Source organism: Lolium rigidum, chromosome 3 (genome assembly GCF_022539505.1).
Source record: "Lolium rigidum isolate FL_2022 chromosome 3, APGP_CSIRO_Lrig_0.1, whole genome shotgun sequence".
Lineage (NCBI taxonomy): Eukaryota > Viridiplantae > Streptophyta > Magnoliopsida > Poales > Poaceae > Lolium > Lolium rigidum.
Genome location: NC_061510.1, coordinates 12,491,209 through 12,518,271, shown reverse-complemented (window position 1 = coordinate 12,518,271; position 27,063 = coordinate 12,491,209). Strand labels below are relative to the sequence as shown.

At 45.8% G+C, this 27,063-nt stretch overlaps 3 protein-coding genes across 3 annotated transcripts; 1 reads left to right on the top strand and 2 right to left on the bottom strand.

Moving 5' to 3' along the window:
• The first annotated feature begins 944 nt into the window (after positions 1-944).
• Positions 945-5,591, top strand: LOC124701188 (phosphoglucan phosphatase DSP4, amyloplastic-like). Its single transcript, XM_047233239.1, has 15 exons — positions 945-985; positions 1,090-1,144; positions 1,276-1,320; positions 1,456-1,558; positions 2,245-2,321; positions 2,395-2,471; positions 2,801-2,881; positions 3,406-3,538; positions 3,963-4,022; positions 4,264-4,320; positions 4,448-4,543; positions 4,671-4,730; positions 4,841-4,948; positions 5,027-5,158; positions 5,282-5,591. Exons 1-14 carry the CDS (start codon positions 960-962, stop codon positions 5,153-5,155), a joined length of 1,107 nt encoding a protein of 368 aa, XP_047089195.1. The 5' UTR covers positions 945-959; the 3' UTR covers positions 5,156-5,158; positions 5,282-5,591.
• Positions 5,592-6,536: 945 nt separating this feature from the next.
• On the bottom strand, positions 6,537-7,170 carry LOC124694597 (cyclin-dependent protein kinase inhibitor EL2-like). The gene has a single exon (XM_047227564.1). It carries the CDS (start codon positions 7,016-7,018, stop codon positions 6,671-6,673), a length of 348 nt encoding a protein of 115 aa, XP_047083520.1. The 5' UTR covers positions 7,019-7,170; the 3' UTR covers positions 6,537-6,670.
• A 17,283-nt stretch (positions 7,171-24,453) lies between these two features.
• On the bottom strand, positions 24,454-25,453 carry LOC124694594 (galactinol synthase 1-like). The gene is made up of 2 exons (XM_047227561.1): positions 24,731-25,453; positions 24,454-24,645 (listed from the first exon to the last, which is right to left on the bottom strand). The coding sequence occupies exons 1-2, from the start codon at positions 25,451-25,453 to the stop codon at positions 24,454-24,456; spliced, it is 915 nt and encodes a 304-aa protein (XP_047083517.1).
• Positions 25,454-27,063: the final 1,610 nt, after the last annotated feature.

The window sequence follows — 27,063 nt, the reverse complement described above, 5'->3', positions numbered from 1 at the left end:
ACTATAAACAACAACAACAACAACAAAACAATACCAACATTCCAATGAACCGGCCTTCACTTTGTCATGCTGCTGAACCACCCCCAAATGTTCTGTCATACATCATCTTCGCGCACTTCGCCGCTTGTTAGAACGGATGGAATTTGTTTTATTGGAACTTGGAAGCTCTTTCGGTAAACAAAAAACAAGACCACCAAATTTTCATGGCAGTCTTGTTAAACGCAGTTATGTAGTACTCACCAATCTATTAATCTTAGACGAAAAATCTGGTGGGAGATTCCAACTTTCCGAGAGCTTATGTATATGCAAGTCTAAATTTAAACAAGCACAAACACTTATTATGGATCAGATGGAGTATATATGTTTATCTTCTTATATATCCGTAGCAAAAAAGATTGATGATATCATATATTTTTGTGGCACCTAAGGAGAAACAAGCAAAATAATAGTGATGGGATGGGAGGCATCATGAACGAATGAAATTGAAGAAAGGAACAAGATAGCATGATGCGTGAGCATGAGCGTGACACTTGACACGTTCCCCGAACCAACGGCCGACCCCGTCCCACGTGTCCGGCCCCGGAGCCGTCCGATGCCGCCGTACGTTCCCGACGTGAACGACCCGTCGCCGTCGCCCGATCGCTCTCGCCCACGCGACGGCAGAGGAACGGGTCAAAGCACACGGCTAAAAGTGGGCCCCACCCGATTTAGCCAGCGACGCGCGCCTTCCCCATCGCGCAAAACCTCCCTGCACCCGGCCTATAAACCCCACCCGCGCGGCACAGACCACGGTCACGCGAGCAGTCCGTAGACCCGGTCCACGCACGCAGGCAGGCCAGCGAGCGGGCCCCACCATTTCGTTCCCCTCATCTCCGTCCTCCCCGACGATTTGCTGCTCGCGAGATATTTGCTCCCCGCCTCCGCCTCTCCGCGTCGCCGCCGAGCGCGCCGCCGCCGACATGAACTGCCTCCAGCACCTGCTCAAGTAAGTTGACGCGGGGCCGGCCTGGGAGGCGCTTCTCGCCGCACCCACTCTTTTGATTCCGTCGGAAAATGTTTCATCGTGGTTGATTTTTGCGCCTCGCCCAGGGAGCCTCCGATCGTCGGATCCAGATCGATGAGGCGGCCCTCGCCGCTCAACCTGGTGAGCCCGCCCCGCCCCGCCCCGCCCCGCCTCTCCCATTTCCTGCGTTTTTTTTTTGGTTTGTTTTGATTTGATTTCGCCGCGGATCGGGCTCTCTAATTTGGTCCTCTTCGTCGCGGATGGTTGGACAGGCCATGGTTCGCGGCGGGAGTCGCCGGTCCAACACCGTCAAGACCGTAAGCATTTTCTTCTCGCAACGTCCTCTGCCGCAATCTGATTTCCGTTCCAGATGATCCGCTGCTAGAATCCCGTGTGGTGTACCAGTGAAAATTCCTTGCGCTGTTCTAACGTTTGCGGACTGCCCATTTCAGGCGACCGGTGCGTCCACCTCGAGCGCGGAGAGCAGCGCGCTGGAGCCAGGCGCGGAGAAGTCCGATTCCTACAGCACCAACATGACGCAGGCCATGGGAGCAGGTAAGGAGAGCATGCATGACACAGTTGCGTAGCTGATCCAGTGTTAATTGCAATGTTAGACGCTACTACTAGCTTACTAGTAGTACTCGTTGTGTTGAGTTGGACTGGGCTGGCTGGTTGCCGACTTAATTAGTCCCCTGCTGCTTAATTAATCCCATGGTAGGAGTAGCTGGGAACTGAGAAGCGGTCCAACTCGTGTAGACGTCTCCGTCGAAATGCTGACTTGAGCTATTAGTCTATTATATTGCTTGATTTGAACCATTCAGAGGAAACTGATATTCTCTATCCTACTTTGACGCTTTCGTTATGTTTTTCTTCGTTTCCCTTTATGGACTTTTAGATTTTTAGCAACAGCTTCTTACTCATCTAAATGTATTTTTGTGTCTTATTACTCCTGTTATCTGAGAAAGAGTATTTCAACAGCTGGCCTTGTAGAGGATCGGAGCTACTCAAATGAAAGTTTCCCTGTTTCGTGCTATCACGTTGTTCCCTTTTATTTTCTACAGTACATTGTATAGGATCTTGTCATTGACACGAAGCTCTCAAAATTTGCTTACCTTCAGACCACCAGTGAAGCGCAAATTTGTAGAACATGATTGCATGTCGTATGATCCTTTTTTTTGCTAACTTATGTTTACAAACACTCATTCCTAAAACTTTTCCTTGTTTCCAAATGTCATTTCTAGTGTTGACGTATAGGCATGAGCTTGGAATGAATTACAATTTTATATGCCCGGACTTGATCGTAGGCTCCTGCTTACAGGTTCCCATCTCAACCTTTCGGAAAATAATCTTACACCTCTTGGCTCCATCTGACTATCTGGTCTCATGTGCAGAGCCCACTTGATGTTGATAAGCTTCGTGAGATTGGTGTGAAAACTGTATTCTGCTTGCAGCAGGATCCAGACCTTGAGTATCCTTACCATTGAAAATCATTCTGCCATCTTCTCTGGTGCAAATGAACAAATATATTTACTAGATTATTTGCCAAAACTGTAAACAAGTATTATGGAGTCTGAGTCATAGAAATATGCATTTTTATATATGCAAGAAAATGTTACAGAATTCACTTTGCAACTTTCTATCTAAACATGCATTTTATCTGCAGGTATTTTATTATGTGCAATGTGTATATACATGTTTTAACATGATTTACTTTTATCCTAACGGCATAATTATTTCATACTTGCACTGCTTGCATACTATGAATATATGTGTTCCATCCTTAACCACTTTCCTTAGATATTTTGGAGTTGACATCAGTGCAATTCAAGACTACTGTCTAGAATGTAAAGACATTGAGCACTGCCGTGAAGAAGTTAGGTATTAAAAGTTATATTTTCTATGGCTGCTCATAAAAACTGGAACTAAGAATTTGGCATGATGCCAAATGCAGTTATGCATTTCCTTGTTTCAAGGAGTAGTTAACTTGAAGAAGATGACAGTGTTCCTCTTGCTTGGAATTGATAAAGTTCTAGTGTTCATTCAGCTGTCCTCTAGTTTCAGAGAGATTATCTTATTGTTATCCTTTTATAGTATGTGTTATTCTTATTCCTGCCAATCTCATACATACACAATATGACATATTTCAGAAATGTAACATAATCTTACTATAAAAATTAACTCTGATGAAAAATATCTTTGTTTTTAACGCTTTGCTTCTGATTTCAATCCAATCACAAACATTCCACATTTCAATACTTATAGGTCTGAGCTAGATGATTCATATTTCCATCAACCAGTATGTATATGGCTGTGTACCTTTTCCTTGCATTGAGGCATGTTTTTCATTGTTTGAGCTGCACATATTTGATGTTCTAAATTGGTTTAACGTTCAACTAAACCAGGGATTTTGATGCTTTTGATTTGCGACTGAGGCTTCCTGCTGTGATTAGCAAATTGTACAAGCTTGCCAGCCGTAATGGTGGGATAACATATATACATTGTACAGCCGGACTTGGAAGAGCTCCTGCCGTGGCAGTAGGTTCACATAGTTCTTCACTTACCGTTCTGCAATATATGTTCTGATGTGCCAATATAGGTTTAGATGGTTTTGTCTCTTCTGGATTGAGCTAATCTTATCCCCAGTCTCCACCCACACAAAAACAAGGCAGAGAAGTAACTGAAACAAACATGTAGAAATGCATTTGCTAGAAGTGCCATCCACCAGATAGCTAATGTTATTACCGCATTGAAATCATTAATTCATGATTCATTAGATAGTAACGTAATCATCTTATTTGGAGTCAATAAAATGTACAGTTTGCAGAAGGTGCTTTGGTAACTTGACTCTTATGTTGGTGTCTTCATATTCTTATCCAGCTGTTCCACTACGATTTGGCGTTGTCCATAATCTTATGAACTAATAGTTGTCTAATTCTTTGAACATTTTGCAAAATTTCAGCTAGCATATATGTTCTGGATTCTTGGTTACGATCTGAACGAAGGACATCGACTACTACAGGTAGTATCAGGAACTTGAGAACCTTTTCATTGCCATTGTGGAATGTACAAAAATCTTGGTAGGGAAATGATTTTTTTATATAATACGTGTGCACTGTTGATGCCAATATCCACCAACCAGCTGCTTCTTTGCACCTCTCTATTCGTCTTCTACAGTAGATTTAAGTTCATTTTACCAAAGGGTGAGTTATCTTTTTGTTATATTTCCATAATTTGAATCCAACCATTTTTTTACTTTGTAGAGCAAAAGGCCTAGCTTTCCAAAGTTGGAAGCCATCAAATTGGCAACTGCTGACATTGTAAGTGAGCACTATGTTGTTTTCTCAGTATGTAGTTATGATATGATGGGGAAGATAAAACAGATTTCTGATATAATTGTTTGTCCTGGATCTTTGTTCTATAAGTGATGACTGTCTTATTCTTTAGCTGACGGGTTTGTCAAAGAACTGCATCACTTTGAAGTGGAAAAATGGTAGTTGTTCTTCTGTTGAAATTTCGGGGCTTGACATTGGGTGGGGACAGGTATGTTTATTCTTCAACTATGTCTTATATATTGTAGAATCTACGATATTAATGTGTTTTGTTACACATAAGGCACTATTAGCTGATTTATTTGTATGTCTTATATTAATTTCTTGTACTTATACAGAAAATTCCCCTGGCATATGATAAGGAGAAAAGAGCATGGTTTCTTGAGAGGGAGTTACCTGTGAGTATTGAACTAACTATTATACCAAGAGCATTTACATTTGAATACAATCAGCCTGTAACATTAAGCTCAATGCATCTTACACCTTCTGTATGTGTGTTTCCCTGAAGGAAGGACGGTATGAGTACAAATACGTAGTGGATGGCAACTGGTTGTGCAACGAACATGAGATGAAGACCAAACCAAATGCTGATGGCCATGTGAATAACTACATACAGGCAAGAAATCCTCCAAAATCCACGGAAGTTTTGCATATTCCACTATTTCAGCAGAGCTCACATCCTCCTTCCTTGCAGGTCTCTAGGGACGACACGAGCGTTGAGGAGCAAGAAATGAGGGAGCGGCTGACTGGTCAAAACCCTGCTCTTACAAAAGAAGAAAGGCTGATGATCAAAGAGTACCTGGAACAATACAGCGAGCAATGAGAGGTTTGCCCAAATCATCTGGGCTTCTGTGCTGCATGTTTCTATTTTGCATGTACACTGTAGTGCGTAAACGAATTGTTTGGATCATCAGACAGCACCTAACTCATATAGCCTATAAATCTGCAGAACTTTCCTTGCTCGAACTGCCAGGGGTGCCATCAGCTCGCTGTGGAGGCAGGAACACCAGCTGATGGAAATAGGCCTGCGCAGCGGTCAGCTCTCCTCACCGCCATGTGGATAGCAGCTTAACTGGAAATAGTTGGCTTGCAGAATAATAATAATAATTACTATTAGTATGACCTTCCTCCGTAGACAGATGCTGCCTCAGATGACAGCAATTAGTGTCCCCTGATACAGTCTTAGCCTAAAATAAATAAGCGGCTGTGAACATGTGTAACGTATGTATATCTGAATAAAATCAGTAATTTCCTTGGTACATGACTGTGGAACCTGAATGCCTGATGGTTGGTGTTGTTCCATTCCATCAGCTGAATTGAGCTGGTCCTAACATTGACTTGTTTTGTTATACTGTATTCGTCTCGCTCAACTATGGTCTTAGATTTTTCACTGGACTCTTGCTGAACTGAGGTGGTCCTACTTGTTTTGCTACAGTCTTCTTATCTCCTTCCATTATGCTCATGGGTTTATTACTGAACACTCGCCGTTTGTGGGCAAGTAGTCACATTCCGTGCAAGTATTCAAGTTGCGGGCAACGACTGAAGTTTACTGCAGCACCGAAACAAAACAAAGTGAGAGGGAGAACCTGGAAAAAATGGCACTCGTAGAAGTTAGTCAACTGTCAAAATCGACAGCTTAGTGTGGTCAAAGTCTCCTCACGTTTGAAGTCAACGGTCAGCTGATTGATGAGTAGGCCTAATTGTTAGGTTGGAATCCAAAATGGGCTGGCTGAGCAAATCACTCCATACAGGAATTTTCGAATATCCCTCAATCTCCCCCAAGAAAAGAAGAACATCCCTCAATCAATGGGGGATATATATATGATTGGAAGGTTCATTATTTTAGGGCTGCAGAAATATCGTCTGATTTGGAAACAATTTTAAAAAAAATTGTATGATGGACCAAATAATTGCTCTTTCCATCCATAGTCTTGTATCTTATCTATAGACTGGTTTTAAAAAAAATGCATGGATGCTCTGTATACAAAGGAGAAATTAATCCTTTCATTTTCCATCTCAGGGAGTAGTTTACAGTTGTTGTGTTTCGCTTGCACTTGCCCACGGCTAGTGCCCTCCCTCTGACAATTCTTCCCCCTTTTCTTCTGTATACTTAACAAGTTAACAAGTGAATGGAGGAGCAGATTAAAGAGCGGTGCACGATCTGTACCAGCAATCAGAAGAGACCAACAAGGATGCAAACAATCTTAAATAACAAATCTTATTATTGTAACCATGGATCATTACAGAGGAGTGGTTCGTTCGTAAGCAGAGTATATCGGCGACTACTAAGATAAACGCAATGAAATACGTATTGACTACGGCTAGTGCAGCTACGCAATCAGCTCAAGATGGCACCACGGTTCCTGCTAGCACGGGTGGCGAGCCCGTCGAAGCGCGGCGACGGAGCCGGCCGGAAGATGGCCTCGAGGTCGTCGAAGCGGAGCGTGACGACGTCGCCGGCGGCGAAGAGGCGCTTCCGGCAGGCGGACGCCGGCGGCGGGCGCGGCTTCCTGGGCGCCGGCGGGCAGGTGGCCGCGTCCCCGGCGAAGCTGATCCCGGCGCCCGTCGGCGTGCTGCACGCGTAGTAGCACGAGTCGTCGGCGGCTGGCTCGGTGACGGCGAGCAGGATGCGCGGAGAGTAGGCCGGCGGCGCCGCGGGTTTGTAGAACTCCGGCGAGGCTGACATCTTGGAGGGCGATGGAGGGAGAGGAGTAGAGGAAGATGAGTTTGAAAATGATGGATTGTGGTGTGGGTTTGGAGGAAGTTGGAGTATATGTAGGAGGAGAATCAGGGACGACGGTCAGCGTGTGAAACGGGGAATACGTGTGCTTGAGAAGGAACCGACCGACGGGAAGCTGACTGGAAATCGCGGGGTCGGTTTGCTTTTGATCCCCTTGCTGCCCACGATAAGGCATGGGGCCCTGTTTCTGTTAGCAGCTGACCCATCACGTCGTGCAACGTCAGGTGGCGTTTTTTTCTCTTGGATTTCGGAGCAAACAACGCGTACAACCTTGGCAGGCTACAGTATCGCGGTATGGTTTCAGTATTTTCGGTTTGGTTTGAAAGATCGGTATAGCAACAGCGGAGGAGCATAGGATCCTAGCGATGTCGCCGCCGAGGATTAAGCGAACCGCGCTGTGATTTGCTTCCTTGGAACTCGTCTGTGTTCGGAATTCAAATTAGTCGGCCGACCAGCCACGTGGATATGGCTGACTGCTTGATTAACGTCGGTCTGCGTAATCTGACATGATCACACACCCAGCATTGGATGCGCGCGCGTGCGCGGAATGTGGAGGATGAGATCTCCACCTCATTTACCAAAAGAAAACATCTCCACCTCAGAGCAGGGTGTGAACACACATGATAATTTCGAAAACACGGCCGTCTCTAACGGGTGACGCAAACGGAGCGAATCGTTTCGGACTGTATGGTTAAAAAGTGCGCGTGCACTCCAACTCAGCGGTTCGACGCATAATGAACGGGCTGTCTGCCGAGATGCAAGCGCGGCCTAAATTTGCGCATAGGATGCGTCTTGGTGGACGTTGTGCGGTCGCGCCGCTCCCACAGGCCCGCATGGCAGTGGGCGCGAGGTCTATTTCGAGCGCATCGCTTCCGCAATCGTCGTTTCGGTGGCCTTCCCTTCAGCGTCTGCGCCACAGTCTTCGACATCAGTACCGTCGCCTCGTCTTCTGCAAGCGCACGAGGCCTAGCGAGCAACGGCTGGACTTCTGCGCCACCATCAATTGCATCGTGTCCCGCGCGTGCCCGACCTTTAAAAAGGCGACCGGCATCATCCCTGTTGTCCAGGGCTGTACCTGAGAATACGGAGGCCCTGAGCAAAACAAGAAATAGAGGACCTCAACATGATCATTGGCAACTAAAATGATTTTATATATACTACTCACTCCATTTCAATAAACAATGCACCCTTGTTTTTCGTATTTTATCTTTGACAAAATATTAATCTATATATCTCTCTATTTAAAAAGGATGTTTCAATTTTATGCAGATATACATGTATTTAGATGAGTTTAGTTTTTAGATACATTCAAGTTTTGATGAAGTTGAAACATATTTTTCAGGATGAAGTATATAAAAAATATTTGATATAAAACTGGTATCATTAGAAAGTATTTTCCAACACGATTCTAACAATGTTGCTTATGTATTATATGATCGTGATATTGTTGTCCTATTTATTTGGTCAAGGTTCACATTGAAATGTGTGTGCGTCTTATTTATAGGAATGGAGGTAGTATGTGGTAAAATAAATTAAAAGAAGTGCATCATGTGAAAAAGCAATCTAAGAATTCAAAAGTGCTAATTTTTAGTCGAAACATGACATCTTTCAAAAATGAATCTTCAATTAGTTCTTCATAAAAATCATTGAGACAAAATCTTAATATTCATTGGAAGACTAAACTGAATTAGATGCACTCGCGATGAAAGAGAAAGAGAAGATACGGGTAAGAGCAAGTACAATAAGGTACAGTCTTTTTGTTTGGTTGTTTGGGTTGCTCATCAAGCTCTTATCTCTCGATACAATAAGGTACAGTCAGTTGGCTATAAAAAATAAAATATTATATCTTGGTTTAGTTGGAGGAGTGAGAATAGGAGAGAGAAGTGGGCTCTAATGCAAGAGCCAGCTCTAGCGCGTGCTCCTAGACACTTTAGGAGAGTGAAAGGTGGGCCATAATTTTGATAAAGTAGTAGATTTTAGAGTCAACTATTGTACATGATGGCTATAAGACTACTCATAGTGGAAGTAACTAAGGTAGTAACATAGAGCTACATGCATTGTCAACTAGGCAAATTGATGATATGACATGATATTAAATGAAGAAAGAGATGATTGTGGTAACTAGCTATGTTACCATAACATCACACTTTTCAAGATAGAATGAGTCTACAAGCTAATTAATACACTCATGCATGATACTACATCTAAGTTATTATGCATTATGAAGGTAGTAACATAGAGTAGTGTCATATGCATGACAGTACTATATGTTACTCCCCACTATGACTAGTCCAAGCTAGCTATAGATGACATGGCAAACCACTATAGCCAGCTGCTGGCTACACTATTGTTCTTGCTCTAAAGAGGCGTGGGTGGCTTGGGGGCCTTTAGAGTTAATGTGATTGCAAATTTCCTAAGCACTAGTACTGCCTTAGGCTGGCCATAGTGCTAAGTATCATGTAGTAGTATCATGCATATGATACTTGTGTATGATAATATCTCTATAGTGGAGCATACGCACCCGGGAGCCGAATTGAATTTCCGGTGGTATCATGGAGTACTATCATAGATATGCTATATTTATTACTTTTTAGAATCTCAGTGTAAATTTATGTACAAGATTTGTTAGGCATTAACTTTTCTCGTAATATGCGCTATGATACGGAATCCACCTATGTTACTCTAATCTCCTCTCTCCTCTTTAATTAGCTGCCACATTAGCATTTTTATGGGACCAATATGCATGATACTACGTACTAGCTAAGATACTACTAGCACTATGGCAAGCCTTAGTGGAGTATAGTACTCCGTAGAATCTCTCATCGAAATGATTGAGGTCCAATTAAACAAAATGGGTCATTAGAGTACTAGTTTAACATATTAATTTGGAGGTCCTCTAAATCGGGAGGCCCTGTGCGGTCGAACAGGCTGCACATACCTGCGGTACGGCCATGCTGTTGTCGTCCACACCTCCACTCCCACCCTCGCCACCGCGCGTCACTACATCGCCACGGGGAAGAAGAATGACTTCGAGGCGTCCGGCAGCGGCATGAAGAAGGATGAGTGGCTGAACAGGGTGCTGCTCCCCGTCGAAATGACGCAGCTCATGTCCCAAAACTGGATGCCGTGCCACCGGCCGGGGGACGTCCACCTGCCTGACGGCGGCTTAGCTACCTGCGGGTGCCTGTCCCGCCAGTGCCTCGACGCGAGTCGGACAGTACCACCGAGATCCGGCACAGGCGGCAGTACCTGCCGCCGGACCTCCGCGCTCGAAAAACAACAAGAAGAAGCCATCTGTTCCCAACGCGCAAACCCCGGCCGACCGCCACTACTAGCAAGTGCCTTATTGGAGGAGTACACATTGGAGAACCACTCCCCACCGCCTTTAGCTTACACCTGGGCATGGGCAGCCCAGCCCGTATGACCCGACCCGGCCCTAAAATCCCGGGCGGACCAGGCTTGCATGTCGGGTTCACCCCTGAATTTGGAGCCCGAAAGTCGGACCGAGCCGTGTTCGGGCTTGCAGAGAACATGGTTTTGGCTTAGTTCGGGTCGGGCTGGGCTTTTTTTTGTTCAAGCTGGATTCAGGCCTGATTTGTAAGCCCAAAGGTCGGGCTCGGGCCTATTAATTTAGGTTTGGGCTTTTTAGGGCCCGATCTAGCCCGAGAAATGCCCAAGTGTACTTCAGCTCCGACCGCTGGGGGAACCTTGGCAAGAAGAATAGGTCCCAGGTAGCACTGGGTATGACCCGAAAGATCGTCGATTTTGACAAAATTAACCTAAATCTATAAAGATCTCACAAAATAACCTGGTGTTGAAAAGATTTCACAAAATAACCTTTTGTTTGGCTCCGCACAAGATGGAGTCATGCTCAGTAGCATGACTCCGTCTCAGGTGGAGCCAAGCTAAGAAGCACGACGCCGTCGCAGGCGGAGCCAAACTAAAAATCACGGCTCTGTCCCCGGTGGAGCTAAGTTCAGAAGCACAACGCCGTCCCAGGAGGAGCCAAGCTAAGCAGCACGGCTCCGTCCCAGGTGGAGCCAAGGTCCTTAGCCGTTTTCTAAAAACAATTGGGAGTGGTTCATGCATCTAATGAGGATCAAGTTTATTGAACTCAACAAAGAGGTTTGCATCATCTTGAACCACCACCAAGTGATACTTAAGACAATTATTTTCTATTTTATGCTTATTTCCGTTTAGATGGCTATGTGTGCAAAATTTTCACCGACGGGCGCGTGAAACCCGTCGAGAGTAACACGCTCTGCTGACAGTACTTATTAGGCGCATGTGAGAAATTTTGTGGTGCCTTTGGATCCTCTCCGGGTTATTATACTGATGATTGGTTAATACACGTCCGTCGGTTCGTTGTTATTTCCTAGAGAACCTGGACCCTCTTCCGGTTTGTGGTTGTGAGCTACAACCTGATGCTTGTTGGTACTAGATCGCACCTAGGAACCCAAACTGTTGAGGAAGCACATTGCAAAAAGAAATAGACTAATAGAATAATTAAAATATATAGCAAGGATAAATAGACAAATTATACTTCATGATAAAAAGCATCTCAAGCTACCGAGGAAGCACATTGCAAAGATAAATAGAATATACAGCATGGGTAGATGACAAAATCTATGACAAGTTATATTTCATGATAAACAATAGTTTATATGTTAACAAATTGATAAAACTCTATAAAATACAAAACATATACTATGTCTTCCATCACTCTACTCTATCACCATAATGATGGTAGAGAGGACATGTATGACGACGACGTCGGAGATACGAACCACACCGAGATCACACTCTATGTTGATGTGTCACCTGGTTCAAAAGAGTAATGTCAAGGAACAGTTAAGAACAAACCGAAAAGACTAGAAACTTGTTATGGTACATCTTCTAATTTGCACACGTAACCATCCAAATGAAAATAAACATACAATAGAAAATAAGCGTGTTGAGTATCCCTTGGTGACGGACTGAGATAATGCAAACCTCTCTGTTAGGTTCAATAACCTTTGGTCATCGCTAGGTGCATGAACCACTCCCAATTATTGTCGAAAACCGACTAAGGACCTTGGCTCCGCCTGGGATGGAGCCGTGCTATTGAGCTTGGCTCCGCCTGGGACGGAGCCGTGCTACTTAGCTTGGCTCCGTCTGGGATGGCATTGTGCTTCTGATCTTGGCTCCACCCGGGATAGAGCCGTGCTATTGAGTTTGGCTCCACCTGGGACGACACCGTGCTTATCAGCTTGGCTCCACCTAAGACGGAGCTGTGGTACTGAGCATGGCTCCATCTGGTGCGGAGCCAAACAAAAGGTTATTTTGTGAAAAAAAAATCGAAACCAGGTTATTTTGTGAGATCTTTCCAGATTTAGGTTAATTTTGTCAAAATCGACAGAAAGATCCATCGCCTAAGACCGGCATCTCGTTGAAAACCATACCTAGAAGCCATGTAGCCCGCCCATTCTCACTCCAAGTGGGACAGCCACCGGACGCCAGACCTCGGAGAAGAGAGGGGGTGTGTCGGGATGCAAAAGTAAATAGACCGGGAGAAAGTGGTGGGTTTCAGTCGGGCCGTAGGCCCGTAGTCTAGATACATGGACTTTTCATCAAAAAAGTTTGCATCATTTGGTAAGTGTACATATGGAAAAAAATGGATAATTTTTTTCTTTCCATACAGAAATATTCTTCATCATCTTATCTACTACTATCAGATCTGATTTTGAAAAGTAAAATCATGGATATGGGCTGTGTCCCCTTATGAGGAAACATAAAACATTTTTTTTTCATTTTATGCCAAACAAGTTTAGTTTGAGTTTTACATTACATGGCTTTGACCTAGTGTTCCCTTGTCCTGTAGTGCATTCCGCTCAAGCGGAGGAGCCGATCGAGGATTACAATACAAATTCATGAAATCGAACAACAATCCTATTTGGCAAAGAAAGTAAGAAACAGACAAACAATAATCTTATTATTAGGAATTTAGGATGGATCGTTACAGAGGGTGCGTACGTGTTTAAGAAAATGCAAGTATACTGTTCACGTACGATCACTTGGTTACGATCGTGCATGAACAGTTTATACCTAAGGCTTACGCATCGATACGATTGGCAACTAGTACTGGCACTAGCCCTAAGCAGTCATCTCAAATGGTGCCAACTGCCCTTCTGCTGTAGCTGCTGCTGAGCTCGTCCTCGGAGCGGCCGCGCTGCCGGTTGCCCAGAGCGAGGCAGGGCTGAAGATTCCTTGAGGTCGTCGAAGCGCAGAGTGATGACATTGTCGGCGGTGAAGAGACGCTTCCGGCATGCGGAGGCCGGCGGCGGGCACGGCTTCCTCGGCGCCGGCGGGCAGGTCGCGGGATCCCCGAGATAACTGATTCGGGTGCCCGTCGGCGTCCTGTAGACGTAGGAGTTGTCCTCGTCGGCCGCGACGAAGAGACGCGCCGTGTAGTCCGGCACGGCGGCGGGCTTACAGAATTCGGGTGAGGCCGACATCGGGATAGATGGAGGGAGGGAGAGTGGTGGCGAGGCGAGTTTGAATAGAAGAGGTTGTTTGATTTGGTGTGCGGGAGAGGAGGGTCGGCGGTGCTGGCGGCGTATTTGTAGGAGAAGGAAGATGAGGAGACCGGTCAGCCCGACAGATTAGGCTGGCCGTGGAGGAAGAGAGGAAGCAGCTTGGAAATTGCCTTGTTTCACGCCAGGAAGCAGACGTGTTTCTCCGGGCGTGTTTGAAAAAACACAGCATGCAACCGATCGGATGGAACCGACGGGCGAACGGCGTGCGTAGGCATAGGATACCTGTATGGATTTCCTGCCGGATTAAGCGCGGGATTTGGGTGCACTTCCTCGGATACCCGTTTCAGAGATTCAAACTACCTACGCGGACCGGACTGCGAGCCTCCGATGAACGCGGAGGACGACCTGTTACCTGCGCATAGCATACTGTCTGTCCGATCTGACTCCGCCTGGCTTGATCACGACGATACCCAGCATCGGATCATCAGAAAAATAGACAGGAATTTCTTCAGAAAAATACGGCAGTACACCTTCGAAAGTAGTAACATGATCTTTATTTTCTTCCTGTAGATAAGTGAACAGATGGTGGTTTGCTGCACGCCAAGCGGGGTTGTGGCGGCATGGATGCAACCAAAATAAGAGTTACACATTTTTGCTTGAAAAATACCTTTCTGATGATTTACTTTGGTTCAATAACTTAGCTATGCTTGTATTTGTGTCATAGCTTGGTTGGTTACTTAGTGTGCCCAGTAATGCTATCTGCTGCAAGTGTTAGCGGCTTTGCTGTAGGTGCTTGTATTTGCTTGGCTTCGCTACGACCATTGGATCAAATGATGCTAAAATACTCCCTCTCAAACCATCAGATAGGTTGGACAAGTGTTATGGTTCCATTTTCTGGTGTATGATCCATTTGATCATCATTAGTGTCATTATATCTATTGGGTTGAGTTGAACCTGCTATTTGTAGACAAACGCTGGTCTTCTAGCTCTGATAAACCTGCTTCTTGTGGATAGTATGCTCCTCCTAGCTGCTTCATCTGCTAGAGCTAATTAACCATTTTGGTTATTGGATGATTTGGGTATACCACTAGAGCTAATTAACCATTTTGGTTATTGGATGATTTGGGTATGCTTGAGATTATTCTGGATAATCTTGAGTAGTGTGAAGTATTTTTCTGTCAATTTTGTTCCTCGGTAGACAACCAAATGGGTGTGATTGATCTGGAGTTGTCCTCCTTGGTCGATTGCTCCGTTTTATCATGCTTTGGCTGCTGTCAAATGCTTGATACCTCTCAGCATGTATTTAGGTGATTCATATGCTTCTATGTGGGTACTCTCTCTGGTTCAAGTTTCAGTAATAAATTTTTCATCACCCCTTGAGGATGAGCACATTTGGTTACTTGCCTTGCACTCTGTTATCTTGTTTGTACTCAAGATATTTATTTTATTACTGCTAACCATTTTCTAGAGTCACAAATTACTGAAGTGTTTGGCTTATCTGATGGTTACTGGTAATTCACTTGTCCATTGTTGTTTAATTAGTTGATGATTTGTTAATGATCTTGACTATTAGTGTCAAAATCCTATCTATTGTTCTGTTTGCCCTTTCTTGAATTCCAAATGAGCTTGACACCTTTTCCTTTGTTTACTTTCATGGTGTTCCTGGTGCTGTTAATCTTCTCTGCCTAGCTTCATAGTTCAGTAAATTTGGATGTTGAGCAGTGTCCCTCTTATTGTTGTTGGTCATTTGTCACTTCACCATTTACATGGTTATTTTGGTTTCTTGTGTTACTTTTTGATTTGCCTTTCTTCTTCCAAACAAAGATTCTAAGATTATTCCTAGTCTATTTATCAAGCTCATACATTAAAATGCCTCACCATTATGGTGTTGGCAATATTTTAATATTAGCATGTCTTTTTAGTTGTGCATGTGTGCTGGTTTGAAGACTAGAGACTGAAGAATCTTTAGTGTAGGTTTAGTATAGGTTTACTATTCACTGTATTCAAATTTGTAAAGATTCAAATTTGCAATATTCTTTTTATCCAAATTATGTGTGAAGACAATGTAATGTCTTGGTTATTAATACAATGTGCTTTTACTTTATTGCACAAGTTCTTTACTCTAATATTTGAGTTATATGATAATTTGAATTCAAATTTGAATATAAGACTCAATATTCAAATTTTTGAATTCAAATGACCTGGGATGTTATCTTTTCCATGTTTTAACTTTTCCGCTAAATATCAACAAAGATTATCTCGAAACCAAACATTTTCCAAGATGATAACCTTGAATCACCAAGACTCATATAAGGTTCTCGCTCACTTTGAGTTTTCAATCGAAGCGGAAAATTTCCCCCCACTTTTTAAGATGTATGCACAAATCCTAACTCTACACTCGCGTGTCCTAGAAACCTGGGGTGTTACAATTCCGGCCATTCACTAGAGAAGAGAGTTGTTAAATTAGCATGATTATGTGCTCCCCTTGATGTTGCACTCGACCTAGATTCTCAGCATTGCCTGGCGGTTCTCTGTGTAGCAGCCCAGGAAATATCCCCTATTAGATTTTCTTCTTCTTTTATTTTATGCATCATCATGACATCATGCATATTTTGAAACTCCAAAATTATTTTATTAAACTCTATTTTATTGCTAAAACTATTCTCCTCTTTTTATTCCAAATAATAGTCCTCTTTTCTCTGCTTAGTTTCTGGTCTAAAAACTAGTTGTAAATGGTTTTAAAACAAAACAGGAAAATAAAAAATGAAAATGTTTTAAATAAAAAAAGGCAGAAGAGAACCCCAACCGTCCAGGCAAAGCCCAGCCCAACCGGCACCCTTCCTAGCACACCCGACCAGCCCAGCTTGGCCCAACCCGGGAAACCCTAATCCGGCCACCTGCCTCCCCTTGGCATTTTTGCACTTCCCTCCCCGCCGCCGGCACTTTTTTAGAAAACCCACTAAGCGTTTCTCCTCACCCCATCCATGCTCCCGGGTGAAAACCTACAATCCAATGGATTGGGTGACGACGGTGCCATGTGCGTCGCTTCCTCCTTGGGGCCGTCGCTTCTGACGGTTCGGCGTCCTTCGAGCTAGGACGAGAGGGAAGGGATCCATCTTCTGTGATGTAGACGATGATAACCCTCAAGGCAGCAGGTGGATCTCTCGAACATGTGCGGCTTCCTCCTTGGTGGCTTCGTGAGGAGGCTTCACCATCGACAAGCTGTGCTTTATGTTTATCTTGTGCTTTTGGTGTCCGTTGTGTTGTAAGCCGGTTAGCACCATGTACCAAAACTTGGCCGTTTGGAGCTTTATTAATTTAAAGCTGGGCACTTGTGCCTTATGTTAAAAAAAAAGATAGAGCCTGCACTGTTGACAGAAGCTGCATAGATCCAAGTCCCGACAGTTGTTATAAATCGAAGAGAGTAGAAAAAACGAAAAAAAACTTGTACTGAAGTCCTCTTGACTATTAATGTTGATGATGTTGAAGTTAATTTGTTTGCTCAAATTTTTGGTTGTAAGATGGGTGAATTCCCTTTTACTTATATTGGGGGTCCCTTTGCATTTCTCGAAGTTAAGAAAAGAGGATTTGCAGCCAATACTTGACAAAATTATTAAGAGTATTGTTGGATGGATGGGTAAGTTGTTATCATATAGAAGAAGGTTGGTGCTTTTGTAAGTGTGCATTGCCGTATTCCCATGTATTTGCTCTCGTTCCTAAAATATCCTAAATGGGCAATTGCTGCTATTAATTCCCAAATTTCACATTTCTTTTGGTATAATATTGGATAAATATCACCTTGTTAATTGGGATTATATTAGTAGGAAAAAAGGAATATGGTGGTTTAGGATTTCAGAAAATATACCATATGTGATACTCTTTCATCCATCATTAAGGCTCGTTGCAACTTATAGACAAAACAATCCCTAAAGGAGGTACAACCTGATTAAAACTCAAGATTACATAGTAAATCTTAGGGGACACTTACACATGTCGGTCTTCGCTGCATCGGCTGCATCTTGATGGGGGAGAGCTTTCAGATGCTGCTATTGTTGACCGTGGGTTGCTTGCCGCCGGCAAGTTGAGAACCGGATTGCCACCAACAAAACGGTGACACTGCCAAACTCCTAAGAGACACTCTAGTAACTATTTTCTATTGCGGGCTATCGGCTATGCATGTGTAATCCCAATAGTTGAGGGAAGCTTGAGGTGTACATGTTGGTAGCTTGCACCTATTTGGAGCTCCCGGGTGCAGTCCCTGGGGGCATGTCCCATCTGAAATGGTCCTTGGGCCATATTATCCATTTCATTTGGTGGCATGTGAAGGTTTTTGTGGCCCAACTGAGATATTGGTTGCATACGAGCCCAAGTTTACTATCATTCCATCTCTACATGTTAATCTTACCTCTGACCTCTCACTTACGACGAGTAGCCCCACGCCGCCGTCCACGAAGTTGAGCACAAGGCCTACCACGACAGCGCATGGAAAGACAAACATGTCACCGTCGATAGTGGCCACGGTGGTTACATTTCCTACATGCATGACAAGGCTGAATACGAGACCCCGAAGCTTCCAGCGTATGACAACAAGGTCGGCGATGAAGCTGGCTACACCTACATGGCGCGCCTCGATCGGGCTACTGATCCTAGGGAGAACATGTTGTCAGGGATTACCACCATTATCCAACCACCACTACTAATACCATTACAATATGGTACTAGCTACTTCGATTAGTTGGCTATCAATCTATCCCAGTTCCCTCCCTCTAAAGATTACTGCCATTGCTTCACTTCAACAGCTCTATATTTCTCCTCTTCCTTTGATTGGCTGGAAACTATGTGAGTCCGAGAGATACAAGAGGCTGGATAGAGGTGCATCAGTCACCAGGTCCGTTTCCTTCATCAACAAGATGTCAAGAGACAAGTAAGAGATTAGCCAACACAAGTTATAGTAAAAGCATAAACTGGCACACATAAAAAGTTACAATATATTGGCAAGGTGCAGATTGTTTACGGTCACCGATACAAAAAAACTTACAACATATGGAGTTCTGCGAAATGGCGAGGTGAAATTACTCCTCGAAGAAAATTTTGAATGCGAAACCATGTGTGGTGAGTTTGAAAAAATTTGGTCAAAAGGTCTCGAAACATAAACACGGAATCGGCGAATTACAGCTAAGAAAACTCAAAACCAATAGTTAAAATGTAATCATATCATCCACATGCTTCTTTTTTTATATAGAGGTTATTTTGAATCGAATCAATGTTGTGTTAATTAAAAGGGAGTAGGGGTGAAGAAGAATAACTGAGAGTTAGCAACACTAATCCCCGTGCAAAGTTGCACTGCTAGAAAGAAGAACGGACATGCAGGAGAACTGTTCGCGTTGGTTTATCTGTTTTATGTATTCTGGAAACTTCGATGGTCATGTGGGGAACTGTGTTCGTGTTGATCGATGTCCCTGTTTTATATAAGGCTGGTCATAGTTAGGGCTGGAAAAAAGCTCGAAACTCGGCGAGTTAAATGAGTGCTCGTTTGCTCGACTCGTTTGAACTCGGCTTATTTTGTTAACGAGTCGAGCTGAGCAACAATTTTTGCTCGTTAAGGTTAACGAGCTAAACAATCGAGCCGACTATGTTCGTGAGCTACTCGTTAAGATCGGTAACAAGCTAGGCTTCACCAGTTTTGACTGCGAGTCACTTTAGTTATCTCAAATATTTGGTAGGAAGGGGCCAAGTAAAATAGTGCTCTTTAACCATGCTTGAAACTCCTATAGTAGGATCTAAAAACCTATGCTTCCGCTCTTCCGCACCAGGCAATGCACACTTGTTTTCTTAGCATTGCATCCTTAATGATCCTTAACGAGCTGCTCGCGAGCGCTCGTAAGAACATAACGAGTCGAACCGAACAATGATTTCAGCTCGTTATTCTTAACGAGCTTAATGATTCGAGCCTTAACGATCACGAGCTTAACGAGCTTAACGAGCCGAGTCTTAACGATCCGAGCAGCTCGTTAGTCCACCCCTAGTCATAGTGTGGTAAGTATCATGTAGTAGTATCATGCATATGATACTTGTGTATGATAGTACCTCTATAGTACCTCTGCATGATACTCTATGTTGGTAACTAGCTATGTTATCATAACATCACACTTTTCAAGGCAACATGAGTCTACAACATAATAAATATTAGTTTGCATGACACCACACATATGTTACTCTCCACTATAAAAGGTAGTAACATATGCATGTTACTAGTACTCTATGTTACTCCCCACTATGACTAGTCTAAGGTGGATAAGATTGGGTAGTGCACCGTACCATGCATGTATAGTATAGACATGCTACTAGGATCGCTCATGTGGGGGCGTTAGAGCATCTCCAGTCGCGTCCCCCAAACCGTCCCCCAAAGGGATTTGGGGCGCGCCGGACAAAAAAAGCGTTCCAGCCGCGTCCCCAAAGCCCATTTTTGTCCGGCGCGGCCCGATACGGTGTCCGGCGCCCCGAGCCCGTCCCCGTCCCACAGGGGACGCTCCGGGGACGCCGGACACAACGAAACGCGAGGCGAGGAGGCGCGGGGCCGACGCGTCAGCGGCACAGTTAATTTTAACCTAACCGTCGCCTACCTCGCGACGGAAGTTATTCGCGCGCAGCGGCATCTTTGCCTTAATGGCGACGGAGGGGCAGGCGAGACGTCTCGTCGGTGCTGCGCAGCCTCCACGCGTCGCCGGCGTTCGCACGCCACCGCCCGTTCCCGCGCGATCTTCCCGCCTCTTCTCGTCTGTTCCCGCGCTTTCTTCCCGACGCCGGCGTCTATAAAAGGTCTCCCGGCTCATCAATGGTAGCCACCACACCCCGCCGGCATCAAACACATCCCTCGTCGCTCCACAACCGTCTCCTCCGTCACCAGTGGCAATGGCGAACCGCCCCGGCGATGGCCACTTCCCTCCACCGCCGTCTCCTCCATTGACGAGCCGGCAGCGGCGTGCGGCACTCGAGGAGGCACTCGAGGAGAGGCCCGCCAGCGGCGTGAGCGCGAGCAGGCGGCGGATCTAGCGGCGTTCGCCCGCCCCCGCCTCCGCAGCCGAGGAGGCCGCGGCGGCAGCAGCGTGGCAGGAGCAGACAGTGCGACACCGTTGCGGCGTTCGACGCCTCGACGGGACAAGAAGCGCGACGGCGCCGGTACCGAGAGGAGATGGAGCAGCGATGGGCCGACGAGCGCCGGCGCCGGCGCGATGAGCGGCAGGCGCTGTTCCGTGAACGGGGTGACTCGATCGAGCGCCGGCGGCGTGAGTCGATCGAGCTCCAGCAGCGAGCGACGGCGGAGGAGCGTCGACGGCCGGGAGTCGGCGCTTACGGCGCTATGGGGGAGGCGGGCGGAGCGGTTGGCGGCGGCCGACGCGTTTGCGGCGGCGATGATGGAGGCGCCAACGGATGTGGAGGAGGAGGCGCCAATGGAGGAGGAGGCCAAGGCGGAGGAGACCGAGGTGGAGGACGACGACGACGACGAGTTCGGACCGGTCCGACGACGATGCCCCGCACCCGGACGAGACGGCCGATCAGCAACGCGCCCTCGTCGAGTCCTTCGAGTCGGAGAAGAAGCTCCGGGGACGACGCCCGTGCCCGCGAAGAGGCGCGGATTCGTCGCGCCATCGAGCTCTCCCTCCGGGCGGCCCAGCAGGGAGGGCGGAGGAGGACTATCGGCGGGAGCGGCACCGTCCGGCCACCGCCGAACGCAAGGAGAGGAGGCGCGCGCAGGAGAAGCTGCGGCGTAGGGGAGGCGACGACGGGGCGGGGCCGTCGAACGCGCCGCCGGGCGGTCGATAGCCTAGGTTTAGATGAAATCTAGCCGTTTTCATTCAAACTTTGTAATATATAATCGAAATTGAATGAAAACCTTTATTTTCCTGCACAAATATTCATTTGGGGCGGCGTTTGGGGGACGCGGCTGGGGAGCGACGTCCCCAAACGCGGCACGAACAAAACACGTCCCCCAAACGCTCGATCCGACGCGGTTTGGGGGACGGTTTGGGGGACGCGACTGGAGATGCTCTTAGTGTCGTGGACGACGACGACGACGGCTATATCTGCCGCTCGTCGGCGGGCGTTGGCTGTGGCTGGCCCGGCCCGTGTGACCTATGAGATCTCGACATGTCCGAGAGGAAAAGCAGCATACATGCATGGGATCGAGCCGTCCCAATCCTCGACAAGGCGGCACAGTTTTGGCCTCTTTACTTGAGTATTCTACGGCGGTGTCGACAGCGATTGGGCACGCTCGCGGATCAAATCTAGACAGCCTAGCTATTCATGTCACCGGATAAGTCGCGTGTCCTGTTGCTACGAGACTATATGAGGAAGGACGAACGTCAATACTCCACGGATATGGATTCAGGGGCATATGTAGTCGTTCTAGGACTCTAGGTAGCAATTCTCCGTTCCCCCCTTACAAAAAGAAGGTGCACGCTAATTTGTTGCATAGTATTTTTGGATATAAAGAGTAAGGAGGCTCCTAGCGCTTGATCGAACATTTTCTTTGAAATTCTATCCACTTGCCCCCTCCTTCATTGTTTATGGGGTTTTTTAAACTAGGCTTTTTTCTTACAAAGGGAATGGAAAAATGCAACTACACAAACAAATTTTTTTTTGGCATATATACATGTGCAATTAAAGATCCATATGCAATTGTGTGTCCACGAGCAAAATTATGCGTAGATTTTTCTCTTGGTTCGTAGAGTTACACATACATGCGACGATACCTTCGAAGTTCGAACACACACATGTAATAAGAAAAACTCCATTTGTCTCATGAAAGTTGTTTTAGATCATCTAGATACATCTAAATTTTGATAAATTTCAGACAAATTTCGTAAGACGGAGAGAATACATACTTTTTGTTTTGCATATATGCAATTACACATATATGTACACACAAATAATGGCAAGAATTTTAAATCGCACACATATGCGTAATTGCGCATCTACATGCAATTGTGATAAAAAAAGGTATATGTTTCCAATTGCACACAAATAAGCAATTGCACACAAGGGAAAATTATAACAGTTGCAATTACAAAAGGATGAAAAATTGGATGGTAGAAGAATTTAGAAAACACAAAAACACCATAGATAAAAATGGGCCCAACCAAAACGCAGGGAAAAAATATAATATGAACACCAAAAAAAGGCCAGCATAAACCCAAAAATAGCAAAAGAAACTAATAGACAAACATGAGCTGACTCTTATTGTTTAAAGAAGGAAAGAAAATTAGGATCATTTGATCAAACACTGAAATATTTCTTGCTTGATCGATAGGTAGCAACTGCATAAAACTAAACTCCAATGAGATAGAACAATGGTAAAAATATTTTGATTTTTTAGTTGAAAATCGAGATGCAACTGAGATTTTCTTTAGTATTAATTCTGGCTGCAACTAGAATTTTGAAATTGCAAGCAAGTTGTAGCAAAACAAAAGGTTCACGCAGTACAAGAGATATTCCTACCAACCTATGGTTAGATGATTAGGAGGGCAGTGATATCCTCACCTCACCTTGGTTGAAACCATAGATTTGTCACTTTGGTGTCTTATAAAGGTGAGATATAATTTAATGGGAGATGACATTTCCATCGATAGCGAGTCATCTGTGGTGACTTCGTCGATCTCAAGACCCGTAGGATGAGTTTATTGGACTTAGTTTTTCGAAGGTGCTTATAAGGTTATGGTGTGCATGCCTACATTCATAAGGATTGGTAGGTACGATTTATGAGCATATGCATCTACTATGTCCTAAACAAAACAAATCGATGGTAAAAAAATTGTATGGATGCCACATAATTAATTTTTTTTCGAGGTGGACAGGGGGATCCCCACAGTTCGTTATTCATTCCCGAAAGTGGCCAAGCAGCCGGTCCATGTACAAAGGTGAGATATAAGGGGGGAGAGAGTATCAAGCAATAGATCTAGCAAGAAGGAAGGACCGCACGCCGTCGAGTGGCGCGCGATCCGCAAGGCGAAGCTGCCATATCCAAAGGGCAAGGTCGTCGCACACCCTCCGGAGAGTCGAGGTGGTGGAGTGGGTCACCATGTTGAAGACGAGGTCGTTGCGGGACTTCCAAATGGACCAGAGGATCGCCGCCATCCCGAACTGCCAAGCTCCGCGGGGTTATTGTGCAAGTGCCGGAAGGTCCCAAATGGAGCAGCTGCCCACCGGGATTGGGACATCCAACCGGGTATAAATTGCCGCAGACATGGGGCAGTCGAAGAACAGGTGCCTCCCAGTCTTGGGGGAGGTGCAGGCGGCACACACATCGGAGGGGGCACAACTCTTGTAGAAGAGGTTCGCCCGCGTGCTCAGGCAGGCGGTCGATGTCGACGAGGTACGTGAAGATCTTGATCTTGGTAGGGATCCGGAGGGATCAGGTCAAGCGAGCCCCAGTGTCGACGGGGTGCGCCGGCGTGAGGGCGCGGTAAGCCTCGCGCGAGGAGAAGCTGGGGCTCGAGGGAGAGTCGATGGCGCGGAGGTCGATCAGGCCCCCCTCGAAGCGATGTGCTGTCGATCAAGCGACGAACCACAAGGAGCTCGGACACCGCTGCCACATAATTAATCACACCCTAATTTATTACTTGCAAATCGTACTCTACTCCACATAGCAGGCGGATCTACTAGCCGTAGATATGATATGCGTATGTATTTACAGACTTCTTGCGAACCCTAAAAAAACACACACAGCACAATTACAGATCGTTCGACAGTACAAAAACAGGTACTCCTACCGCTACTCGTCATCATTCATGGGATTATGGTACCTCGTGTTGAGCGCCAGTTACCAACCACCGAACGTGCACGCCCAGCCCACGCCAGCCGGCGAGCCTACGCCGCGGCGGGCGCGGGGAAGTGCTTGACGGTGCCGGCCTCAGTCAGAGCAACTCCCAGAGGGTGGCCGGCGGTGTTGTAGTCGAGGCTCTCGTCGTTGTAGATGTTCCACCACTTCTTGACGAGCATCTCGACGTCCTCCCTGTCCATGTTTGGCTCCTCCCCGGTGAACCTCCACGGCTTCGAACCCTGCATATGCATGGCATGGAAACATTAATTCGTTGATTGTAATTTCAAGAAGACAAGGACGGCCGGCGGTGTACCGCGTACGTACCTGGGCGCAGTAGTGCACGACCTTGGCCTTGCCGAGGTCGACGCTCTCGGGGTGCCTCCAGAGCATAGCTATCAGCAAGTTGTACGCCGGCGGGATGGGCTTGTACACGTCCCTGAAGAACGTGTTGAGGAAGTCCTGCTCGGCGAACGCGGTCGGTTCGGTGACGGCGAGCTCGTCGATGAGGGCCTTGGCGGTGGCGAGGCTGGGCTCGTGCACGAACACGCCGGCGTTGAAGTAGAGCGGCGGCGGCTCCGGCCAGAACGCCACCCTGTCCCGGCACTGCCCGCTCCACGTCCCCTCGCAGAAGCAGTCCCTGACGGCGTACAGGTGGCCCTGCTCCAGGTCGAACAGGTGGTCGATGTTCTCGTACACCTGGACGTCGGCGTCGAGGTACACCATCCTCTCGTACTCGACGAGCTCCCATATGCGGAGCTTGGAGTAGTTGACAACGTAGTACGCCCAGGCGAACTTGGTGCGGCTCTCCGGCGGGTACACGGGCTGGACCTCGCGGACGAGGCAGCCCTGGTCGAGCAGGGCCCGGCGGTGGGCCTCGGGGACGTCGGGGAGCACGGCCACCACTAGGGGGTATGCTGAGTTGACGGCGCGGAGGCCCTTGGCGAGGCCCACGACGCCTTTCCAGTAGTCGCCGGAGCCGGCCAGGAACGTGACGTACGCCGCCCTGATCTCCTTCGCCGCAACGCCCTGCTTGACCATCGGAACCATTACTCGCTGGATTCTGCTCCTTATTGCTTGCAACCTAGTACTAGTACAATAGAATGGATGGCTTTTGCCCGTCTGTTTCGATGGATTGGATTTTGCTGGCGCAGCTGGGCTTATGTAGGCGCTGGGTATGTGTAGGGAAGACTCAGTGTCAAATGTTGGACTCGGCGAAATGTTCGGAGGAGCATCCGATGGCGATCGGTGGAACCAAATGTGTGCTCATATATACGGTGGAGGAGGCATTGCGGACGACGGCTGGGTGAAGTACTCCCCCCCCCCCCCCCCCGGGTCCCTCTAATAATATGTGTTGGGTTTTTATCATTCCCGCCACTATGATCAACTTGAATCTTAATTTTTTCATTTGATCGATCAGTTTTACCATTCTATCATCTCCATTTAGTATATAATCAATTTTGCCATTATGATTGATTGATTGATTGGACCTACATGTCATCACTTTTAACAAATCCAAAGTAGTAGTTCACCATGCCATGGTGTCTCCAGTTGCCCACAAAATGCCACACCACAGTGTCTCTAGTTTCCTGTAAAATGCCACACTGACATCAGCGTGAAGCAGGAGATGAGCCAATTGAAGAAGTAACCCATCACTCCTTAGTTGTTGCAAGGGCTTCCTCGAGATTTTTCTTGCAATACTCCCTTGAATTGTCATCACAATTTGTGTCATATCATTAGTCAATACCTTAAAGGGTAGCAATAGATATTGTAGCATTCTCATTGGCGGTCTCTTGCTCGTCAAATTCAGACTAAATTAATCCATGCATACGAACACAAATAGTTTGTATATCAAGTGTAGAAATTTGTGGAGACGTGTCTTTGTAGCAAGAACATTATCCGGCTCTTTGCTGGTAATTCTAAATGTTGAATGCTTGCCATGTTGATATATTAACTGCATTCCCATTTGCCTCCACTTTTTAAATGGCAAAAATGATTAAAGACTAACATTGGAGATGATGAAATTGAAAAAAATGAGAAGTGTTGTAACTAAGAGCAATGGCAAGATTGAGGATTCCATCGGTCAAATGGCAAATTTGAGATTCACGTTGGTCATAGTGGCAGGAATGATAAACTCTAATATGTTACCCCCTCCATTTCATATTATTTCCGTTTCATATTTATTATCGTAGTTCAGATGTATTTAAATATTTATACATTAAATTAAATGTAATTTAAATCAGCAATGTTCATAGGGAACGCAGAGAGTAGATGCTCCCTCTGTTCTAAATTAGACGTTGTATCTAGGCAAATCTGCAACAAGCAATTGAAGACACATGGGGTATAATTTTTAGTCAAAGTTAATTTTTAAAAAAGTTTGGAAAATTATATACGAAAGGTATCAAAATTTCTTATATCAAAGCTATATTAAGAGAACAACCATGACATATTTTCATGATATATGTATTTTACACATGTGTTTCAAAATAAGTATAACAACTTTGTCTAGATAAAAATTTATCTAGACACATTTTTATTGTAGATACATCTACATCTAGATAAGTTGCGACACTTATTTAGGATGGAGGAAATATATTGCAAGAATTTAAATGTTTTTCTTCATAAATAGTCAAACACTATAAAGTTTGACTATGACCAAA